This window comes from Cataglyphis hispanica, chromosome 7 (genome assembly GCF_021464435.1).
Source record: "Cataglyphis hispanica isolate Lineage 1 chromosome 7, ULB_Chis1_1.0, whole genome shotgun sequence".
Classification (NCBI taxonomy): domain Eukaryota; kingdom Metazoa; phylum Arthropoda; class Insecta; order Hymenoptera; family Formicidae; genus Cataglyphis; species Cataglyphis hispanica.
In genome coordinates, this window is record NC_065960.1 from 716,759 (window position 1) to 736,460 (window position 19,702).

The 19,702-nt window shown below is 32.7% G+C and overlaps 1 protein-coding gene across 4 annotated transcripts in view; it reads right to left on the bottom strand.

Annotated features, from left to right (window-relative positions):
• Nucleotides 1-3,697: 3,697 nt before the first annotated feature.
• LOC126850758 (protein expanded) overlaps nucleotides 3,698-19,702 on the bottom strand; it is a 158,214-nt gene continuing 142,209 nt past the window's right edge. For all 4 annotated transcript variants that reach the window (XM_050594054.1, XM_050594057.1, XM_050594055.1 and 1 more), the window contains 2 exons: nucleotides 7,322-9,078; nucleotides 3,698-6,671 (listed from right to left, as the gene is read on the bottom strand). In XM_050594054.1, the coding sequence (XP_050450011.1) occupies nucleotides 6,168-6,671; nucleotides 7,322-9,078 (2,261 nt within the window). In that variant the 3' untranslated portion in view covers nucleotides 3,698-6,167. The remainder of the gene's footprint in view (nucleotides 6,672-7,321; nucleotides 9,079-19,702) is intronic.

Here is a 19,702-nt window from a genome sequence, read left to right on the forward strand (position 1 = left end):
ATCAAAACTTGTTTTAATATATTAAAAATTTTTTTAACTATTGCACACATTTATATTAATTCTTTGTTAAGGAGAATAACAATTTTGCCAATAGCTAAAAAATTTTCTTACAAATTTCCTGATACAAACAAAATCTTAAAAAGCTTTGAATCTGTTTTATATTACAAAAGAATTGTCAATTTGCTAACATTTTACAGTAACTTTTTCTGGATCTGTAGTAATTCCTTCTGCAGAAATCATATAGTCCAACTATTTTACTTTTTTTTTCAAAAAGAGAAGCTTTTCTAAGATTAATATTTTCGTCATAAAGGAAGAAAAACTTCCCTTAAATTAGCTATTACTTCTTCGAAAGACTTAGATACAGATAAATATAATTTATAATATGATATTAAAATCTAATAACAATTTACATTATTTTTATTATTAGATTATTTTTACGATTAAATTGTTTTTATTTTAAGAAATTATACAATATATAGTGTCATCTTACAAAATTTAAAATAAAATCAAAATTGCATACGTGAAATTTCAAATAATATAATAAATTAATAAGAGGTAACATAAATTAATAAGAGGTAAAACTTCTGTTTAGAGGAAGCTCTTTCATCTTGTCCAAGACCTTGTCTTGACATATGTCAAGGTCTACTGATCCTCAGTAACATCCAAGAGGTTTTAAACATCGATCGTTGTTTAATAAAAAGTTATTAATAATCAAACTGCATGATAAGAATAAGTATTAGATGCGATAATCTGAATTTCTCCAAGCATGAATTTTATATTAATTATATACTTAAATATTAAGGCTCGTAGTCCGGAAACTATTCTTTTCACATAAAGTATGAAATCTGAATAGCTCAGTGGGAAGAGCAGTTGTTCGGGAAGCGAAAGACGGGTTCGATTCCCGATTCAACCACCCGTGCCTCGCATATTTTTTTCAAGGCCGCAAATATTATTTTCTAACAACTATTTGTTGGGCTGAAAAGATGTGTAAATGCCCTACACAAATACGACAGTGCCGCTGCCATGAAAAGTTACGTGATACATGCCTTTGTCTCTTTAAATCACGCTTTAAATTACGCATTTACTTAAATATTTAAATATACAATTAATATAAAATTGTCTTATAATCTTATCTTATAAATCTCTCTCTCTCTCTCTCTCTCTCTCTCTCTCTCTCTGTCTTTCTCTCTCTCTCTTCGGAGAAATTCAAATTATTGCATTTAATACTTGTTCTTTTCGTACAATTTGATTGTTAATAACTTTTTAATAAACATCGAGAGAGAAATAAAATCTCTTAAATGATACCACTTACCACAGGATTGACCTTGACAACATATATCAATATCAAAGTCATTAGAGAAGATTCCTCTAAACGAAAGTTTTACCATTTAAAAATTACAAATATTTAAAGTTTTAATCTGGCCTCTCTTTCGGTGCAAATATATAAAAATTAACAGAATATCTAAGTTTTATACTTACATTAACTACATACTTACATTAGCTTATACTTACATAAGCTTACATATATTGATTTGAATCATAAAAACCTTTTAGTATTATTTTGAATTTAAGCAGATAAAAAATTATATACATATATACTATATATATCATGTATATTATTATACGTATAACAATATATATCATTACAGTTTATCTGTAATATATTGATTTCGAATTTTGCTGACTATAAAATGGATAATTACACGAATTAAATCATGCACTTTACATATTACCATAATACGATCATTTTGATTATCTATATATTTTTCTCATTTTAAAATGTAAAAACAGTGCATTGTACTCTTTATTGCATAAATCAGTAAACTCTTCAAGAGAGATTTATTTTATTTTTATATAGAAAATCACATTTATTTTTAAGTTTTTATATTGACATAAAACCTTCTCAATGTAATGCAAAATACATGTTACAGTAAAATAATTCTATTGGTGTTATTTGTTAGCACATATGCTGCAAAGTGCCTGCGAGCTTAGTACATGTAAATTTATTGATCAATTTTTTTTTAGTGAATTTGAATGATTCAATATATAATTTCATAATATTAAATTACATCAGTTATAAAAGTACAAAAATCAATTATTCTAACAGCATCATATGTGCACTTATAAGATATTTTGATAACATTACTATAAAGCAAGCACTAATTAAAATACTAAAATATAAAGACAAGAAATTGATCGGTAATAAATATTACTACTGAATATACATTCTAATGTATAAGATAAGTGTACTATTTCTTTAATTACAATATGATATATGTGTCTTCTCCTAAAAAAAATTATTCCACATGATTATTAACTAAGGAAAAGTTCTTCCTTTTTATAACTTGAATAAACTACATATTATTGGCCATCTAAATGATATTTATCTTCAAAATTTTAATAAATTGAGTACACATTTAGGCAATTAAAGTAGTTAAAATGTTATATTCTAGTATTTATTGTTAATTTTCCGAAATAATAGACTACACAATTTTTAAAATATTAATTACTAGATAATATTTACATTTAAAGACGCAATTTTTAATTATTTTGAATAGTATAATGCAAATATAATTATTTAATTCTGAGATAATTTTTATTTAATTCTTATTTTACTAATACTCGTCATTCGATAAGATATCGATAACACATGGTTTTACAGTCTAAAAAAACGAGTAGTTTCTTATAGTTTTTTGTGCACTAAATCCAAACTCGCAAGTCAAAATAGTTCATTACGTCACGTGTTTTCATAGAAAATGGAGTTGAAAACCTCCAAAAACATGTTTTTTACCATTTTTGAAAATTCATAGCAGACGGACCCGATGTGCAAGAAACTTCAAAGGCTTAAAAAACTTGAACAATGTACTTTAATAGACAAGTGTTTATACGACCAAACTGGCAATTTATTGTTTGATTGTTCTATCACAACGTTTCGACCATATGGTTTTGGTCCTTATCAAGTGAAACTAAAATAACAATACTATAAATAATGATAGTCAAGTTACATGTCGTGAAGCAGATCTTAATAATTGTTTTCCGACACACGTTATAAATCGTTATATTTATAAGAAACTTAATTTTTTGAAACACCGGGGAAATAGCATTCCGGGTAATGGGGAAAGTAATACAGACAAACCCTCCTACATTGCGCTACCGTTTGTCGAAGGCTTGATTGACGATATTGGTTTGTTGCTTAAAAATATGAGATTTACAGTGGTCTACAATATACTTAAAAAATTAAATTCACTCATTAAACGTGGCAAAGATGGATTGCCTATTAACAACAGAACGGAGGTTGTTTATAAAATAAATTGTAAGAATTGTAGCGCTTCATATGCTTCATATATTGGCCAGACAAAAAGACACTTAGGCACCCGGGTCAAGGAACATTTTAATAATATAAAAATGCACGCAAGCAGTCTATCTGTAATTAGCAAACATAAATTAGAATTTGATCATGACTTCGATTGGTCAGCGCCTTCTGCATAACGAAAAACATGTAAGAAAGAGAGAAATAGCTGAAATGTTTTTTATTAAAAAAATTTGACAACACTATTAACTCCCAAAAAGATACAGAGAATTTAAACAACATATACGATAAATTAATAAAGGTCGTTTAGTCGTTCTCAGTATTCCAAACATAGTGGTTGACACAATGTCAGTTTGACATTTCGATTTTTCTCTTTCTACTTTTTAATTATAACGTAGGTACATAATTCTATTTATTTCATTGTAACTTGACTATCATTATTTATAGTATTGTTATTTTAGTTTCACTTGATAAGGACCAAAACCATATGGTCGAAACGTTGTGATAGAACAATCAAACAATAAATTGCCAGTTTGGTCGTACAAACACTTGTCTATTAATTTATCTACTGGCGACATTTTAAAATTAAACATAAGAATGTACTTTAATATAAAATATTGAATCTTTTACAAATACCATCGAACTTCAGAAACTTTGTTTTCAGGGATAAATATGTAGCTACTGTGTCTCACGTTTGTTTATAGCATCATTTACTTATATTTTTTGTGCGGTTTGGGAAAACCGAGTAATTTTTTATAGTTTTTTTATGCGTTAAATTTTGTTCAAATTTACAAGGCAAAATGAGCTATCACATTAGGTTTTCAAGGAAAATGGAGTTGGAACCTCTTCAAAAATGTTTTTTACCATTTTTGAAAATATATAAGTGTAAGTACGACAATATTTACCTCTAAAAACAAAGCGCACCTGAGATTAACATCTGCGGTGAAAGATTTAATATTTTTATATTAAAGTACATTGTTCAAGCTTTTATTTCAACTTTGTGTGAAATCTCTTGCACATCGGGTTCATCTGCTATAAATTTTTAAAAATAATAAGAAACGCGTTTCTTGGGAGTTTCAACTCGGTTTTTCTCGAAAACCTGACGTAATAAACCATTTTATTTTGCGGATTTAGATACAACGCACAGAAAATTGTAGAAAATTATTCGGTTTTTTCAGACCACACAAAAATATAAGTGAATAATGTCGTGAATAAAGATGGAACACAGTAACTATATTTACCTCTAAAAATAAAGCGCACCTCAGATTCGATAGTATCTGCGGTAAAAGATTCGATATTTTTATACTAAAGTACATTGTTCGAGCTTTCATTTAGCTCATTGAGCTTTGTTTGAAGTCTTTTGTACATCGTTCGCCTGTGAATTTTCAAAAACGATAAAAACATTTATGAGGGTTTTACAGGGGTTGTAACCCTATTTTTTTTAAAAAACCTGACATGATAGACCATTCTGCTTTACGAATTTGGATTCAGCGCACAAAAAGCTATAGAAAACTACTCGTTCTTTTCAGATCACACAAAAAATATAAAATTATGTAGACCTGTGTAATTGAACAATTCAAACCATTCAAATTTCACACAAACTTAAATTTAAAATTATTCCAATCATTCCAATCTGACAATATGTTCAAATAATTTGACCATTTTGAGTTAAATAAAGTTACATCATAAGATCCATAGTTTGTTCTTATTTAAGATTGTTTTAAATACGTTTTTAAGTTTTAAGTCTTAAGATTCCAAGTTAATAAAATGGTATTATGTAGCATATTATATCGTATTTAAAATAATTTTCTGTGTATATAAGAACAAAATATTGCAAATGAATTGTGTGACCATAAGCCTATATATTGCAAAAAAAAGAAATAAACAACTGATGATTATTTGCAATGAATACTATATTTTCTCAAATTATCTTTAATCTCTGAACTATTTAAACAATCCAGCAAAAGAACAAAAAAGAAATAATACAAATCGATCAAACATTTCAATTATTGGTTCTATTCCCACTCTTCGAATGAAACTCCAATGTTTCTAATTCGGATTCTATAAATTGTACAAATTTAAAAATTATTTCTGCATTTGAGATTTAATTTTTACATAAATTTAAATATAAAAAAATTTATTCTTATTTAAAAAAAATATGCTATAACATATGCGTCTAAACAACATAACAACATAGTAGTTAATATAAAAAGAAATAAAATCTTTTAATTATTATTTAATTTTCCTTCAATTTAAACTTATAAATACTTATTGCTTTTCTCAAGTAATCAATTATTAATCTCTCATATAATGTGATAATCACATAATGGCCAATAAACTCTATATAGTTTATTCTAACAATGAGCGGGACTAGTGCCGCCTTTATCGGGGCTTATAAATCGAATTTTTATTTGTATATCTGTATCAGTCGTAAAATTGAGCAAAAGATTATAAATATTTTAAGTCCTTAATGCCACAGTTCAACTATTTAAAATATTTTATATAAAAGAGCGTTTGTCTCACAAAGATATAATTTTTAACAATAAGTTTCATGAAAATAAAGTTTGAAAAATTTTACGTTTATCAGTGATGAGCAATTTACACGATTTGAATTCTCTATTTTAACATTAAAAATGTTGTGAACACAAAAAATACGGCGAACAGATAAAATGGCACTTTGAATCGAAGAAGTACAGTTTGTCGAGACGATATTTCATTTGTTGTACATTTTCTGTATGATGTACTAGTTACATCGACAAAACATAAACTGAGATGATTATGAAAATCAGGATTATAAAAAAAATATATTTTTATCCTAAATTATAAAAAATAAATGAAAAAAGAGATATCAAAAGTGTTAAGAGTGAGACGTGAAGTCTTCCTTATTCATTGAAATTCCTGTAATGGAAGTATTGATATTGATTTTATAAGAATTGTTCTTTGCTTCAGAAGGATGCTTATGAGTGCTCGTCGAGGACTTTTTAGGCGATTTCTGAATTTGTGTCGTTGACAGTCCACTCACTGGATACTTGTTTCTGCTGAAGGCCGCTCCGTTGCTGCTTCGTATGCTATTTTTCATTGATGTTGCGATGGAGATGGTTTCGCTAGGATGCTTTGGCAAGACAAAGGCTTTCGTCTGCTTCAGCAAGTATTGATCGTTACACAGTGCGGAAATTAATGGTAAATCTAAATTGCGACTTTTTTCGCGAAGTGTTCGGATATCTAACATATCGTTATTCTTTTGCTCGTCACTATCATCCATGTTATTTTTAGATTTGCTAGGTTTATACATTTTCATGCCAACCAACGAAGAAGCTGTTGCCGAAGAAGCTGATGGTAAGGGCTGATTTTTGTCAAGATTCTAAAAAAGATAATATATATTATAAATATCTAAATTATAAATATCTAAATTTTTAATATGTGAATAATTATATTTATTAAATAATTATTTGATATTTTGTATATCGCATTATGGAAAGAAAAATTAATTGTAATTCTAGATTTTCAAAATTCATAACAAATTTAAAAAAAAAAGATAATTATTTTTCCAATTAACATTAAACATTTGTTAGATTTTTAATATTATAAAAAGTCTCTATATACTAATTTTATTATAAAACATTTATTTATATTGGAATATATATAAGAAAGAGAATCGTGTTTTAAAATCATAATACTTTATATATATAAATTTTTTATAATTTATTATTAATAGCAGTTTAAAAAAAAAATTCTATGTGATTAAAAATTATCTGTTAAAGATCAAAATTATATAAACGCATGTTTTTAGTTTATATTATTTTAGTGTTTAGTGAGAATAGAATAAATACTATGCCATAAAATAAAATTTGTATTTGTGATTTTATAAATGATTTTATAAATTGATTTTTGTAAATTTGTTCAACAATAAGAAAATTAATTTCTCTGATTCTTGCACAATATTATTTTATTCAAGTTGTGATATAGTAAATATAAACTAATCATCATTTATATGTTTGATATTTTTTATACCTGTATTTCATAAGGAGGTGGTGGCGGAGGCGGCGGTAACCTACGATGTTGTGGTAGAGATTGCATTTTACCCGTGACCAAAGTATCCAAACATTTGAGAATGTTCTCATCACTCCTGGTCCGTGAAAATGTGTGCAACGTATGAGAATCAGCTAGTGCAGGCGGTTCTCTTCTAAGACTGTGACTGGACGAACAGGTCGGACCACTGTACAGTGAGCTCGTGCTAGCAGCATAATGACTGTTTAGATTGTTATGTAGATAATTACTGTCAAAATTGCTGATGTCGCTAGTGCTCAAATTTTGATTAGATGCATATTTAGACTGCGAGGAAAAAGAAGAACCGGGAAGATAGGGCGTACTACGATACATCACTGAGGATTTGCTAAAAGACGGATATGGTGGTGGCGGATAAGCGGCCATAGCTGCAAGAAGAGACCCCTGCTTGGCGTCGATATATTCCTGCTTCGACACTGCTGGATCTTTGAGCGGAAACATAACATAGTCAACATCAGAATACAGCTGCTGTTTATATTGTTCTATCTGCGATCGAGTGATTTGATTCGTGTAAACAGTTGCTAGACTGGATGGCGGTTGTGACGGCAGTGGTGGCGGCGATGGTGGTGGCGGTGGTTGTCGCGGATGTATCATCGGCGGTGGGGGCGGGGGTGGCATTGCTGTTAAATATGGTAAAAGCATCGGACCATTTCGAGATGCATGCACATCCAGATAATTGTTTGGGCCCACCACGAGAGCGGCAACCGGAGCGTGTACCGGAGTAGGCTTCATTTTATCACCTGGATAAGTAGGAGGTTGAATCCTAGGCGGTGGTTTCGGTGCAAGGTTTGCTGTAATATTATTGGTGGTCGTTGTAATATTCAAAACAAGACTAGACACTGTTGACATATCCGGATAAGGGGGCGGAGGCGGTGGCGGTTCTCGTGGCATTACCGCGTCGTTTCGTGGCGGTGTAGGCGGCGGTATCTGAATTTTTTCTCGTTGTGAGGTATATGGAGGCAGTGGTGGATTGGTCCGTCTGGGCGGCAATGGAACAAAGTCGTCTCGAATCGTGTTATACGGCGGTGGTGGTGGCGGTGGTTCTCGTTCACGATTTATTTCCGATATACTCGATTTCTTCTGAACATTAACCATTGCATAATCAATATTTTCTATCAAATATGGTGGCGGCAATGGCAGTTGTCGATCGCTGTCTGAGCTAAGTGACTGTGGCTGTGGTGGTGGTAGGGGAGGCGGTGGTATAGTCACATAATCACAATCCGAATCCATAGAATTGCTGATGGTTTTACGCGGGGGATACCGACCTACTATCAGGTCTGATAATTCATCGGCTGATAGAAGTGGTCTCGCGCTGGACGGATCACTTCCGTCGCCTCGAAAACTGCCTGCGCTAAGTATACTGTTGCTACGTGAACGCGAGTTCTCGAGTTGTTGATTTAGTGAGACTTCGTCGTCACCCTTACATATGCTGTATATTGGTTCCTGATCTTCCGTAACTACGTCTTCAGTATAAACATCGCTACTTTCTGACTGCAACTCGCTATGAATAGTATAAAAGCCAGATGTAACAGACGCCTCGTCGGTGGCAGATTGAACGCAGCTAAGAACACAAACATCGCTTGCCGCCGATGACTCGTTGGTCTCACTAGTAGGTGAATATAAATCATTGCCGATTCTTTCGTCCTGTATTTCATTGCTTGTCAACGTATATATGCCACTCGTCTCGCTCGCAATATCAGTACCTAAAACATCATTTAGAAGTAATTATCGACGAGATATTGATTTATTCTTAATATATTTTTATCAAAACAGAAATGGATATATCATTAGAAATGATATATTCACAAATATTATTTAATTAATAATAAAATTTCTCAATTCATTTTTTGTGACAAAAAATTTTACAAAAGTAAGAAAATTCTCTAACAATTGTCTGTTATTAGATTTTTAGTAAACTTTATTTGTTTCAGTAAGATAACGTGGCAATAATAAATAATAAATGTAAATTATTTATATCAGTGTTGGAATTTATTTGCATAATTAAACCATTTTAGGCCAGATTTCGTGACTTTCCCCTCCACCCACTGCTTTTGCGTTAGCAATGAGTTGCCGAACGCGCGTAATTAAGCAGTCTCAGGACGAGTAATACGCAAATGTAATAAACAATACTTTTTTAATAACAACATAAAAATTCCTAAAATTAAAATATTTGATAAAACTGCGTAAAAAAGATAACATATTTCCGATTTTATCGTCACTTAAATATGTTGTAGGAGAGGTTCTTCTGAGTAATTCCCCACAAGAAATAAGTAAGGGAATTAGTTTAGGAGATATAATAAATTAAAGTTTCATTTCACAAGTTTTAATACTTTTTCTCAGGTATTGTAAAGCAATATTAGATAAAAGTGAAGTTTGTGTACGTTGTATTTGTTGTAGAACAGATGTGGAAAAAATGTTTGTTTACATTTATGGGATAAATATGATCATGGATATTTTTGTCAATAATGTGTTTCACCTATTTCTCGCAATTCGTTAACAGCTTTCAACATACAACTACACGAATTTATGAGTCTTATCTTGAAAAATATTATTTATTGAATTCGTGAAGGGAAGGACGGAGAAGGGACTTTGCCCTTCCCTCTACATTCCATTAAAAAAAAATCTAACCTAACCCAATCCAACACAACTTTACTCTTAAAACTGAAAATAGGTTGGGGTTAGATTAGAATTTTTTTGGTGTGAAAATGCAGAGGAAGGAGCAGAGCCTATTCTTTGTCTATGCGTAAATATCACAAACAGTTTTTTTCAATGAAAAAATAACTAAATTATACAGCATACACATGCTTTAATGTCAAACTTTAATTTGTTATATCTTCTAAACCAATGCAGTCCAGTACTTATTTCTTACAGGGAATTACTCAGAAGAACCTCCTTTACAACATATTTAACCCTTTCGCTACGGGCGGGTTCTCCGCCGCGGTACTTCCGCTGAACGGAGCGCCGCGACATCACTGCACGCTACGCGACGCCGATCGTCAGCGAGAGTACCGCGGCGGAGAACCCAAGCTGCTTGAATGTTTTCGGACGAAAAAATTTTTCTCCAAAGGGTATTTATAAATAAAGAGTATTCCAGGGTATTTATAACGTCTTAGTATGCGCTCTTTAATTTATAGTATGAGAGGAAGTAACATTATGCAATATAATATAATAAAATAATATAACATATTATAATACAATTCTACAAATAATACAAATAATATAACATAATATAATACAATTCTACAAATAATACAAATAATATAACAATATAATACAATTCTAATAATGTAACTGCGTATGATATTTTTTCTTGTGGAAGGCCACTATAGTGGCCCGTAGTAGCGAAAGGGTTAAGTGGCGATAAAATTGAAAGTGTTGGTTGAATTGAATGGTTACCTTTTATGCAGTTTTATCAAATATTTTCTTCTGGGAAACCACTAATCAAAAAACCACTACTGATTTCCTATTGAGAAAATCACTTTAAGAATAATGCATCAAAAATAGTTCCTCACGGATGATGTGAAATCTATTATCTCACAATTATAATGTTATCCTGTAGACTTCACAATTCTTTTCTTCTACGTAATTATAAAAGAGGTAAAATTTTTCTAAGTTGCAATTAGTTTAAACTCCATTTCAAGTTCAATTAACAAAAATAATCAAAGATTAAGTTGTGAGAATAGCAGATTTTTAAGTACCGAATTTGCACACTTTGAAAATAAAGTGATAAAATTATGTATTATAATCACGTATTTTATAAAATCCGCCAAAAATTTAATTTTAAAATTGTAGACATCCATTAAAGTCTAACGGTTACTTACCGTAGAAAATTTAAACAGAAAGAAGATTCTTTCTAAAGAAAGACGTCATAGATGAAAAAAATAATGAAATAAAAAACGATTATGATTTTAGGCAGAAATAAATATTGACTCATTCAGCGCCACATGTATTCGCGACAGATTATTTTTATGCGATAGTCAGGAATTAGATAAAATTTGAAGAAGTAATAAGCGCATATATTGTGCGAACTTCCCTCGTTAGATTCTTTCAATCATCTTAGAGAATATTTATCGATTACACAAACTTAAACAATTCCATAAAACTACTACTAACTCTCGTCCATTTTTTTTTTTTTTATTGATATTACGGCGTCTTTTCTCTTTCTTATTTCACGCAAATCTATTTTTTTTCATTGTTCTTTGTAACAAGTATTTACTTTTTTTAATGTCCCATATAAGCAATCTTCCTAATTTTGGGAGTTCTGGTAGTTCAAATCATCACAAATTACTCTTCGTAATATCTGTAAATTCATTATATGATCGACCCATGATATTTTGAGTATTCTTCTATAGATCAATATTTAAAATGCTTCCTGGTTGCAAGTTCTAATAGAAAAACTGATCCCAGAAAACACGCTTTTATATTATAACGGTTATATAATTCCCCCTTAAGCAAAATGTTAGCAGTATGACGGCAGATTGGTAGCAGATTTAATCAAAATCTGTTAGCAAACTGACATCAACTGCGTTTGCATTCAGCTAATGTTTTGCTGACAAAATCTGCTAATATAATAACTTGACCGATTGGCGGAAAAATTTGAACAGACTTTGTTGACATAACTTGGCGGCAGATTAGCGACAGAAACCGAGCAGTCTGCTAACATAATCTGCCGTAAACTGCTGACAGATTGACAGCAGAAATCAAGCAGATTCTGCAGCTTCTAGGCGTTTATATAAAATGGACATTTAAATGAATTTAAACATTTAAAGAATCCCAAGTAAGAAAATCACAATAAATTTTGGTCACAAAATAACATAAATAATTAAACATCCTAAATTAGGTCTCATGAAACTCAAAAATGATATCAATAGTCAATATATCACATTCACGGGACGTCATTTTCTGTTTTTTGTATTAATAATATATAAATATATAATATTAATGTAATAAATATAGGAAAATTTAAATAATTTAATTTATACAATTAAAGATTTTATTTAATTTCTATTTTATATCTTAGATTTCTATTTCATATCATAAATAATTTTGCTTATTCGGATAGAAATTGTCCGAATAAGTGAAATCGGACATTTATCTGTCCAATTTTTCAAAAATCAGTTCAATATCTGAATTCCTTGTATGGGAATCGTATAAAAAATTGAATTGATAGAAATAATTATATATGTTATTAGCCGCATTTTGCAGGCTTCATATACTCTCATGACAAGAACTTGAATACGAGATATAGAAAATGAATACTGTGTCGCATAGCGGTAAGCAAATAAACTACTGTTTCAATAAATTATTGCAGCTTCTACTCGATTTTTGCTGCCAATTTGCTGTTAGATTGCGCGTGCGCAGATCTTGCTCGGTTTTTGCTGCTAATCTGATATCATGTTATATTAGCAGACCCTGCTCGATTTCTATTACCAATATGCCATTAAAATGCATATGCGCAGACTTGCTCTGTTTCTGCCGCCAATCTGACATCAAATTTCATTGCGCCGATCCTGCTCAATTTCTGCTGCCAATCTGCTATAATAATTCTATACAAATTCTGCTTGGTTTCTGTTACTGATCTGTTGTCAAATTATGTCAGCAGGTTTTGTAATATTTCTGCTATCATTATTTAATATAACAAATTTTGTCTGCATACAGTCTGCAGTCTTTCTACTGACAAAAATTTATTAGCAGACGTTTGACAAAATCTGTTTGAACAGACTTGGCTATCTGCGTCAGTGTAATCGAATATAACAAATGATATTACAGGAATGTAACATGTGATACTTTACCTTGTTACTTGTAATTTCTCACTCAAGGAAACAACAATGTTATGTAGCAGTTATACATTAATTGTAACAATTATATAGAATAGAATAGAATAGCGTCTTTATTGCCCCCCAAGGGAGATTCAATATTACACAGTTCTCAAATACAAATATAATTACAATACAATAATACTTTAACATTTATCTGTTTTATACAGCTCTCAACCCCTTTCCTATCCCGTCCTAGCCTATAAGGCTTACATAGCTAATAACTCCCTTCCCCTCCTCGTTTCCCCATCCTTTTTTCGCATCTCCCCCTCTCCTTATCGTTCCTTCCAGAGCCCGTTGTTGTCTCTATACTCCTCCCGTTTTTCCAACCACTCTTTGCTTCACCGTCTTGCATTCTTCTCCAACCATACTTTCCTCACCTCATCCCATTTTCACTCCTTTCCGTCTATCCATAACCTTCTATTGTCCACCAACGTGCTCCTGCCTTTCCTTCTTTCTTCCCTTGCCTTCTCCCCCATCCTCCAGCTGAGCTTCCTTTCTTCCATTGTAGTCCCTCCATTTCCTCCTTATTTCGTCTTTCATTTCCATTCCTCTCATCCCTTCCTCTTCCTCTATCCATTCCTTTCCTTCTTCCTTCATCTTCCCTTTCTATTATCCCTGCCTTCTTCCCTCTCCTATCCAAAATCTCCTCCGTCACTCCCGTGGCCATCCCTTTCTTCCGCATCCAGTCCTCTCACTCCTCTCCAAATCATATTCCTCCTTCTCCTGTCCCGATCCTCCTTTTCCCCTCTCTCTCTCTTACTAGCCTTCATCCTTCTTCCGAGCCATCACTTTCACTCCCAATCCTTCCTTTACTTCCTTCTTTCTCCTTCCCTCTCACCTCTCTCTTAGAGTTCCTTCCATCCTCTCTTCCTTCCATCTTCTCCACTCTTCCATTTCATCCACTTCCTTCTTCCCTCCCTCCTTCTCTCTTCATTCCCTCTTTCCTTCCTTCCTTTCCATTCCTTTCCTCTTCCTCTTCCATTCCTTTTCTCTTCCTTCTCTTCCACCTCTTCACCCTCCTCTTCCTTTCCGTTCCTTTTCTGTCCCTCTTCCTTCCTATCCATCCCTACTTTCCTTCCTCTGCCTTCTATTTGTCTTCCTACCATTCTTCCTTTCCATTCCTCATGGCCTCCTTTCCTTTCCACCTCTTCCATTCTTTGCATCCTTCATTTCCTATCCACTCCTTCCATCCCCTTCATCTTTCTTCCTCTTCCTTCCATCTCCTTCCTCTCTTCATCCTCTTCCTCTTCATCCTCCTCCCCTTCCTCCATTATCCATGAACCTTCTCATTCTTTCTCTCCACCCCCCTTTATCTTCTCTCCTCCATCTCTTTATCTCCTTCTTCGACCCTCTTATTTCCTTTCTTTCGTCCACTTTCTCTTCTCCATCCTCTTCTATCCGTCTCTGCTCGTCTCTTAACTTTCCCCTGCTTCTTCCCTCTTCCCTCCTCCGTTCTCTTGTACTCCTTCCGCTCCTCTTCTTACTCGCCTTCCCTCTCTCTCTTTTACCATCCACTCTCCTCTCCTTTGATCATCTCTCTCACTCCTCCTCTTCATCTCCTCCTATCTTCTGCTTTATCCCGACTTCAAACCTCACTCTTATCACTATCCACAACTGTGTACTATTCCCTCGGTTCCATATCTGCGCTTGTTCCCCATCGATTACCACATGCCCGATCCTTGTAATTCGCACATCTCTCGGTATCCTCTCCTCAACATTATTTGTCCTTTACAAGAGTTGCTGCCCTGTTTTGCTTTATATGTCCTTTCTCTTGTCAACATATATTTTCTCTCTCTTCCTTTCGCCTCTCTTTCTATCAGTATGCCTCTTTCTCACTCTCTTATTTCATTCCGTTCTAACTTCTAGCTGCTCATAAAATTTACTCCTTCTAAATTCTTTCTATTTTGGCCATCTCACTTCCTTTCATTCTCATCTGGACTCCTCTCTCCTCTCTCCGCTCTTCCTTCTTCTCCCTTCTACAGCTTTGTCTTCCTCCTTGGTCCTGCACCCCATGCAATTTCCCACGAGCACACTCAAGCCTCTCTTCGTCAGCCAAATACGGAACCATCATTATGTAAAAATTATGTAACAATAAATATAATGTTATATTATTGATACATTAAGAACATAACTATAATAAAATAAGAGTATAAGATATAACATACTGATTTGACATTTATATAGTTTTATTATATAAATGTTACATTATAATTTTTAATTGTTTTTGAATATACGTAATATACAGCACAAGAAAATGCAGAAACATTACATATATAATAGATATTCATTTGTAATAATATAGCATATACAGATGTTTTTAGCATATACATGTTTTCTAAAGTGCAGTTACAAATATTACTTTATACACGCACGCACGTACGCACGCACGCATCATTTTATATATATATATATATATATATATATATATATATATATATATATATAATATTACGTCCTTGCGTCGCGTTAGAGGCAGTCGATCTAAAGCGAGATCATAGAGGAGAATCGTCTCCAAGAAGTTGTCATGGAATGTTGATAAACAACGGCAGCCATGTGAGATTTCAGGAAGCTGTCTTTGAGTGAGGCCTTCCCAAAATCTCACATGGCTGCCGTTGTTTATCAACATTCCATGACATCCTCTTAAAGACGATTCTCCTCTATGATCTCGCTTCAGATCGACTGCCTCTAACGCGACGCAGAGACGTAACAATATATATACATATATACATATATTACTTTGTGTGGTGTATGTGTGTGTGTGTTTGTATTCGTTGTCGAGTATGTGTGCGTGTGCGTGTGTGAAAAAACTTGGTAACATGATTAAATAAATAATAAAATAATTTAATTTAAATAATTTAATTCATAAAATGCAAAATTTTGTTTATGAATATTAGAACTATATTTTACATCTCAAGTAGACAACTAATGTGATATAATAAATAGGATATAATTTTAACTTTTTCGGATATTTATCTGCCCGATTTCTAAACAATCAGTCCAACATCTGAATTTCCTATATTAGGATTGCATCAAACATTGAACTGATCAAAATAATTACATTTTTAATCTCTTGCTATCTCCTTGCTTTTTGCTTTATATAATTCTCTCGATTAAAACTCAAATGCAAAATAAACGGATTGCGTATTACAGTGATAAACAAACGAACTAGCGGTTGAATACTATTTTTATGTTATATATTAATTTTATTACAATTATGTTTTTAATGTATCAATAAAATATAATATTAATAATGTTTTGTTATATAAATATTATATTACATGAGTATAATTATTCTAACATATATTTAATAACAACAGTAAACAGAATATCTATATAAATGATGTTATATGTATAATAAATATATAGCAGCTGTGTTATTTTAATTTTTACTTAAATGTTGTATAACTTATATTAACTTAATTCCTGCTGTTTTTTTGTTTACAAAATTGATTTGCTTCGAAGGAAAGATGAATGACCCTTAATCAAAAAAAATAAGTTTCCTCCATTTTCTACTACTTTTTTCTATCTTTTCGGCAATAGGGCAATCCCACGACGATAGAATGTAATGTCTTTCGAGGTGATCCATTTATCCAGCCATTTTTGGACTTCTTCGTAATTGGAGAAGTGTGTGTCCATAAGTGCATTGACCGGAAGAGATGGTAATCCGATGTCAAATCTGGAGAATACGCTGGATGTGGGAGGACTTCCCATTCAAGCTCTAGAAGTGTATGCTTCACGCTTTTCGCAACATGCAGTCAAGAGTTATCATGCAAAAGAATGACTTTGCATCGATTGTTGGTTACGGATGATCTTTTTTACATCAACTCGTCACTCAATCGATAATTGCTGTTGGTAGCGAGCAGCTGTAACAGTTTCGGAAATTTGGACGCAAAAGTTCGTAATACAGCACACTCTCCTGGTCCCACCAAATGAAGAGCAAGGTCTTGTGGCCCGTAAATATTCCTCTTCGACGATGAAGTGGATGATGGGCCGCGGTCCATTTATGATTTCCTCCACTTGGAAATATCAAAATAAATCCATTTTTCATCGGCAGTCATGATACGCCACAAAGAAACTTTTTTTCCTTTGTCTGGCAAGCAAAGAAGTCGTGTGATAGTGACTCAAAGCGATTCAAAGTGCCATTTTCTGACAATTTATGTGGTAGCCATATCCCTTCCTTATGAATTTTTCCTATGGAATGCAAGCGTTTTGAGACAGCCATTAGAGTAACATTTAACGCTTTCAACACCTCTAAAAGTGTTTGAGCTGGATTCTCATCGAGAAATTTTTGCAGCTCAACATCTTCATATTTTTTTGGTTGTCTAGGACATTCTTTGTCTTTCACGTCAAAATCACCGTTTCGAAAGCATTCAAACCAAACTCTACATGCTCTTTCCGATCGAGTTTCATCACTATACACTTCGAATAATAAGCGATGTGTTTCAGCTGCAGTTTTCTTGAGGTTGAAGTAGTGAAGAATCACATGTCGAAAAAACAGCTTATCGCGATTCATTTTCAATCGACTGAAAAATCTCTTTGGCATCGAGAAATCTAACCTGTGAAGACTGAATCACTTTCAGCAATATCTAAATTACAAAAGACATGCGATTTCATCGTCGAAACCGCCAGCGTTGGAGCCGGCATTTCCTAGTATCCAACGACAGGAATTAAATTTATCACCTAATAATATGTGTTTGCTGGAATCATACATAACATTTAAGCATTTGTTATTTTAAAATTTTAATATTTTAAGATTTATATATATATTTTAATATTTAAGATTTATGTTAAGATTTTTTGATTATATTAAGATATATTTTAAGATTTTTGTTATTACATAAAACGAACTTTATTGAATATTATTCTTACTATTTCAATTCTACTCTTGATTTCAATATTTAGATTAAATCCTTCAACTTAAGATAACACAAAATTATGCAATTTGCTAGATAAGTCTTTGAATATACAGACTAAACATTTGATTATTGATGACAAATGCAACCTTGACAAATTTCTTTCTTAATAGAAATTGCCCTTAAGAATTGTCCATAATACTTCTTCTTAAATTTAAATAATTGCTTTCTATTTCCAATAGAAATTTTTGATAATTCTAACGTTTTTATTATCAATCTTTAGTTCTTCTAGTATTTCAATAAGTTTTTCAGATCTTATTCTATCAAACGCTTTCTCATCGATGAAGTAAGCAAACCCATCCTTTCTCTGATCATTTAATACATTTTTAAGCAAAACGACTTGATAGCGGATAGTGTTCTTCTAATTCCAAGTATGTTGTGATGTATTACACATATTAAATAATAATTGTTGCATTTCTTTGGTTGGATCTTTTTTGAAATAGAAATAAATGTTAATTCTAGTCACTTAGGATTTCTTCAGAATTGTGGATAAAATTAAATAATAAAAAAATAGTATAATTGGCTAAAGAATTATACGCTAGATCTCAGAGCTAATATTTTTATAATACAGCTTTAATATAAAAACATTTCTCGGCACATTGATTTTAGTAAAGTGTTGGGTAAACCTGCATAAAAGGAAACCCTTCTCGTATGATTTTGACCATGACATATGTTATCAAGGTCATGACCCTGAACAACATACAAAAGGTTTTAGCCGTCGGTCATTATTAATTAAAAAGTTATTAACAAAAAAGGTAGCAAGTGAAAAATATAGTAGTTATTTTGAGTATTAAGAGGCATAAACAATTAATATATATGTGGAATAATATATCTATGAACGAAGAAAATCATTAGCAGTGAATCGTTGATATATTGAAGTTTTTTTGTTAAAGCAGAAAATAATTGATTGATTTAATGGTAAAATTGCGCACATTTTCGTATGACGCGCACGCGCCCACACACGCACGCGCACACGCACGCGCGCCACACTCACAAGGGGAAGGGGTGCAAAGGAACTTCGGCCCCCCTCCCGCATCCGCCCCGCCGATAGGCAGAGTGGACCTCGCTTTACAACTTACAAAGTACATGCTATATTGTAAAGCAAAGTCCACCCTGCCTATCGGTGGGGCGGGTGCGGGAGGAGGGCCGAAGGCCTCCTTGCACCCTCTCCCACCCCGTGTGTGTGTGTGTGTGTGTGTGTGTGTGTGTGTGTGTGTGTGTGTGTGTGTGTATGTATGTGTGTGTGCGTGCGTGCGTGTGTGCACGCGCGCATATCTTTGTCTGCAGATGTCAATATATTCTTTTTCGCAACCGCTATTGGGCTTTCGATCGGCTATATACATGTGAATGTGAATGTACGCGTGTATTGGAAATTTTAATTCGGAGAAAGAGCGTTTTAGTGTTGCGTTGAGAGTGATTCGCGGATTCCGTCAATCCGCGAAACGGAAAATTTGTACTCCTCCGAAGATCGTGCAATCATGTGCACTCTGCGCAGCGTGAAGCCGCACTTTTTGCGCGTCGCGTGCATCATCTTCTCGCCATTGCTCGACTGTTGATCTTTGCTCACTATTACACCGTTATTATCGTCGTCTATT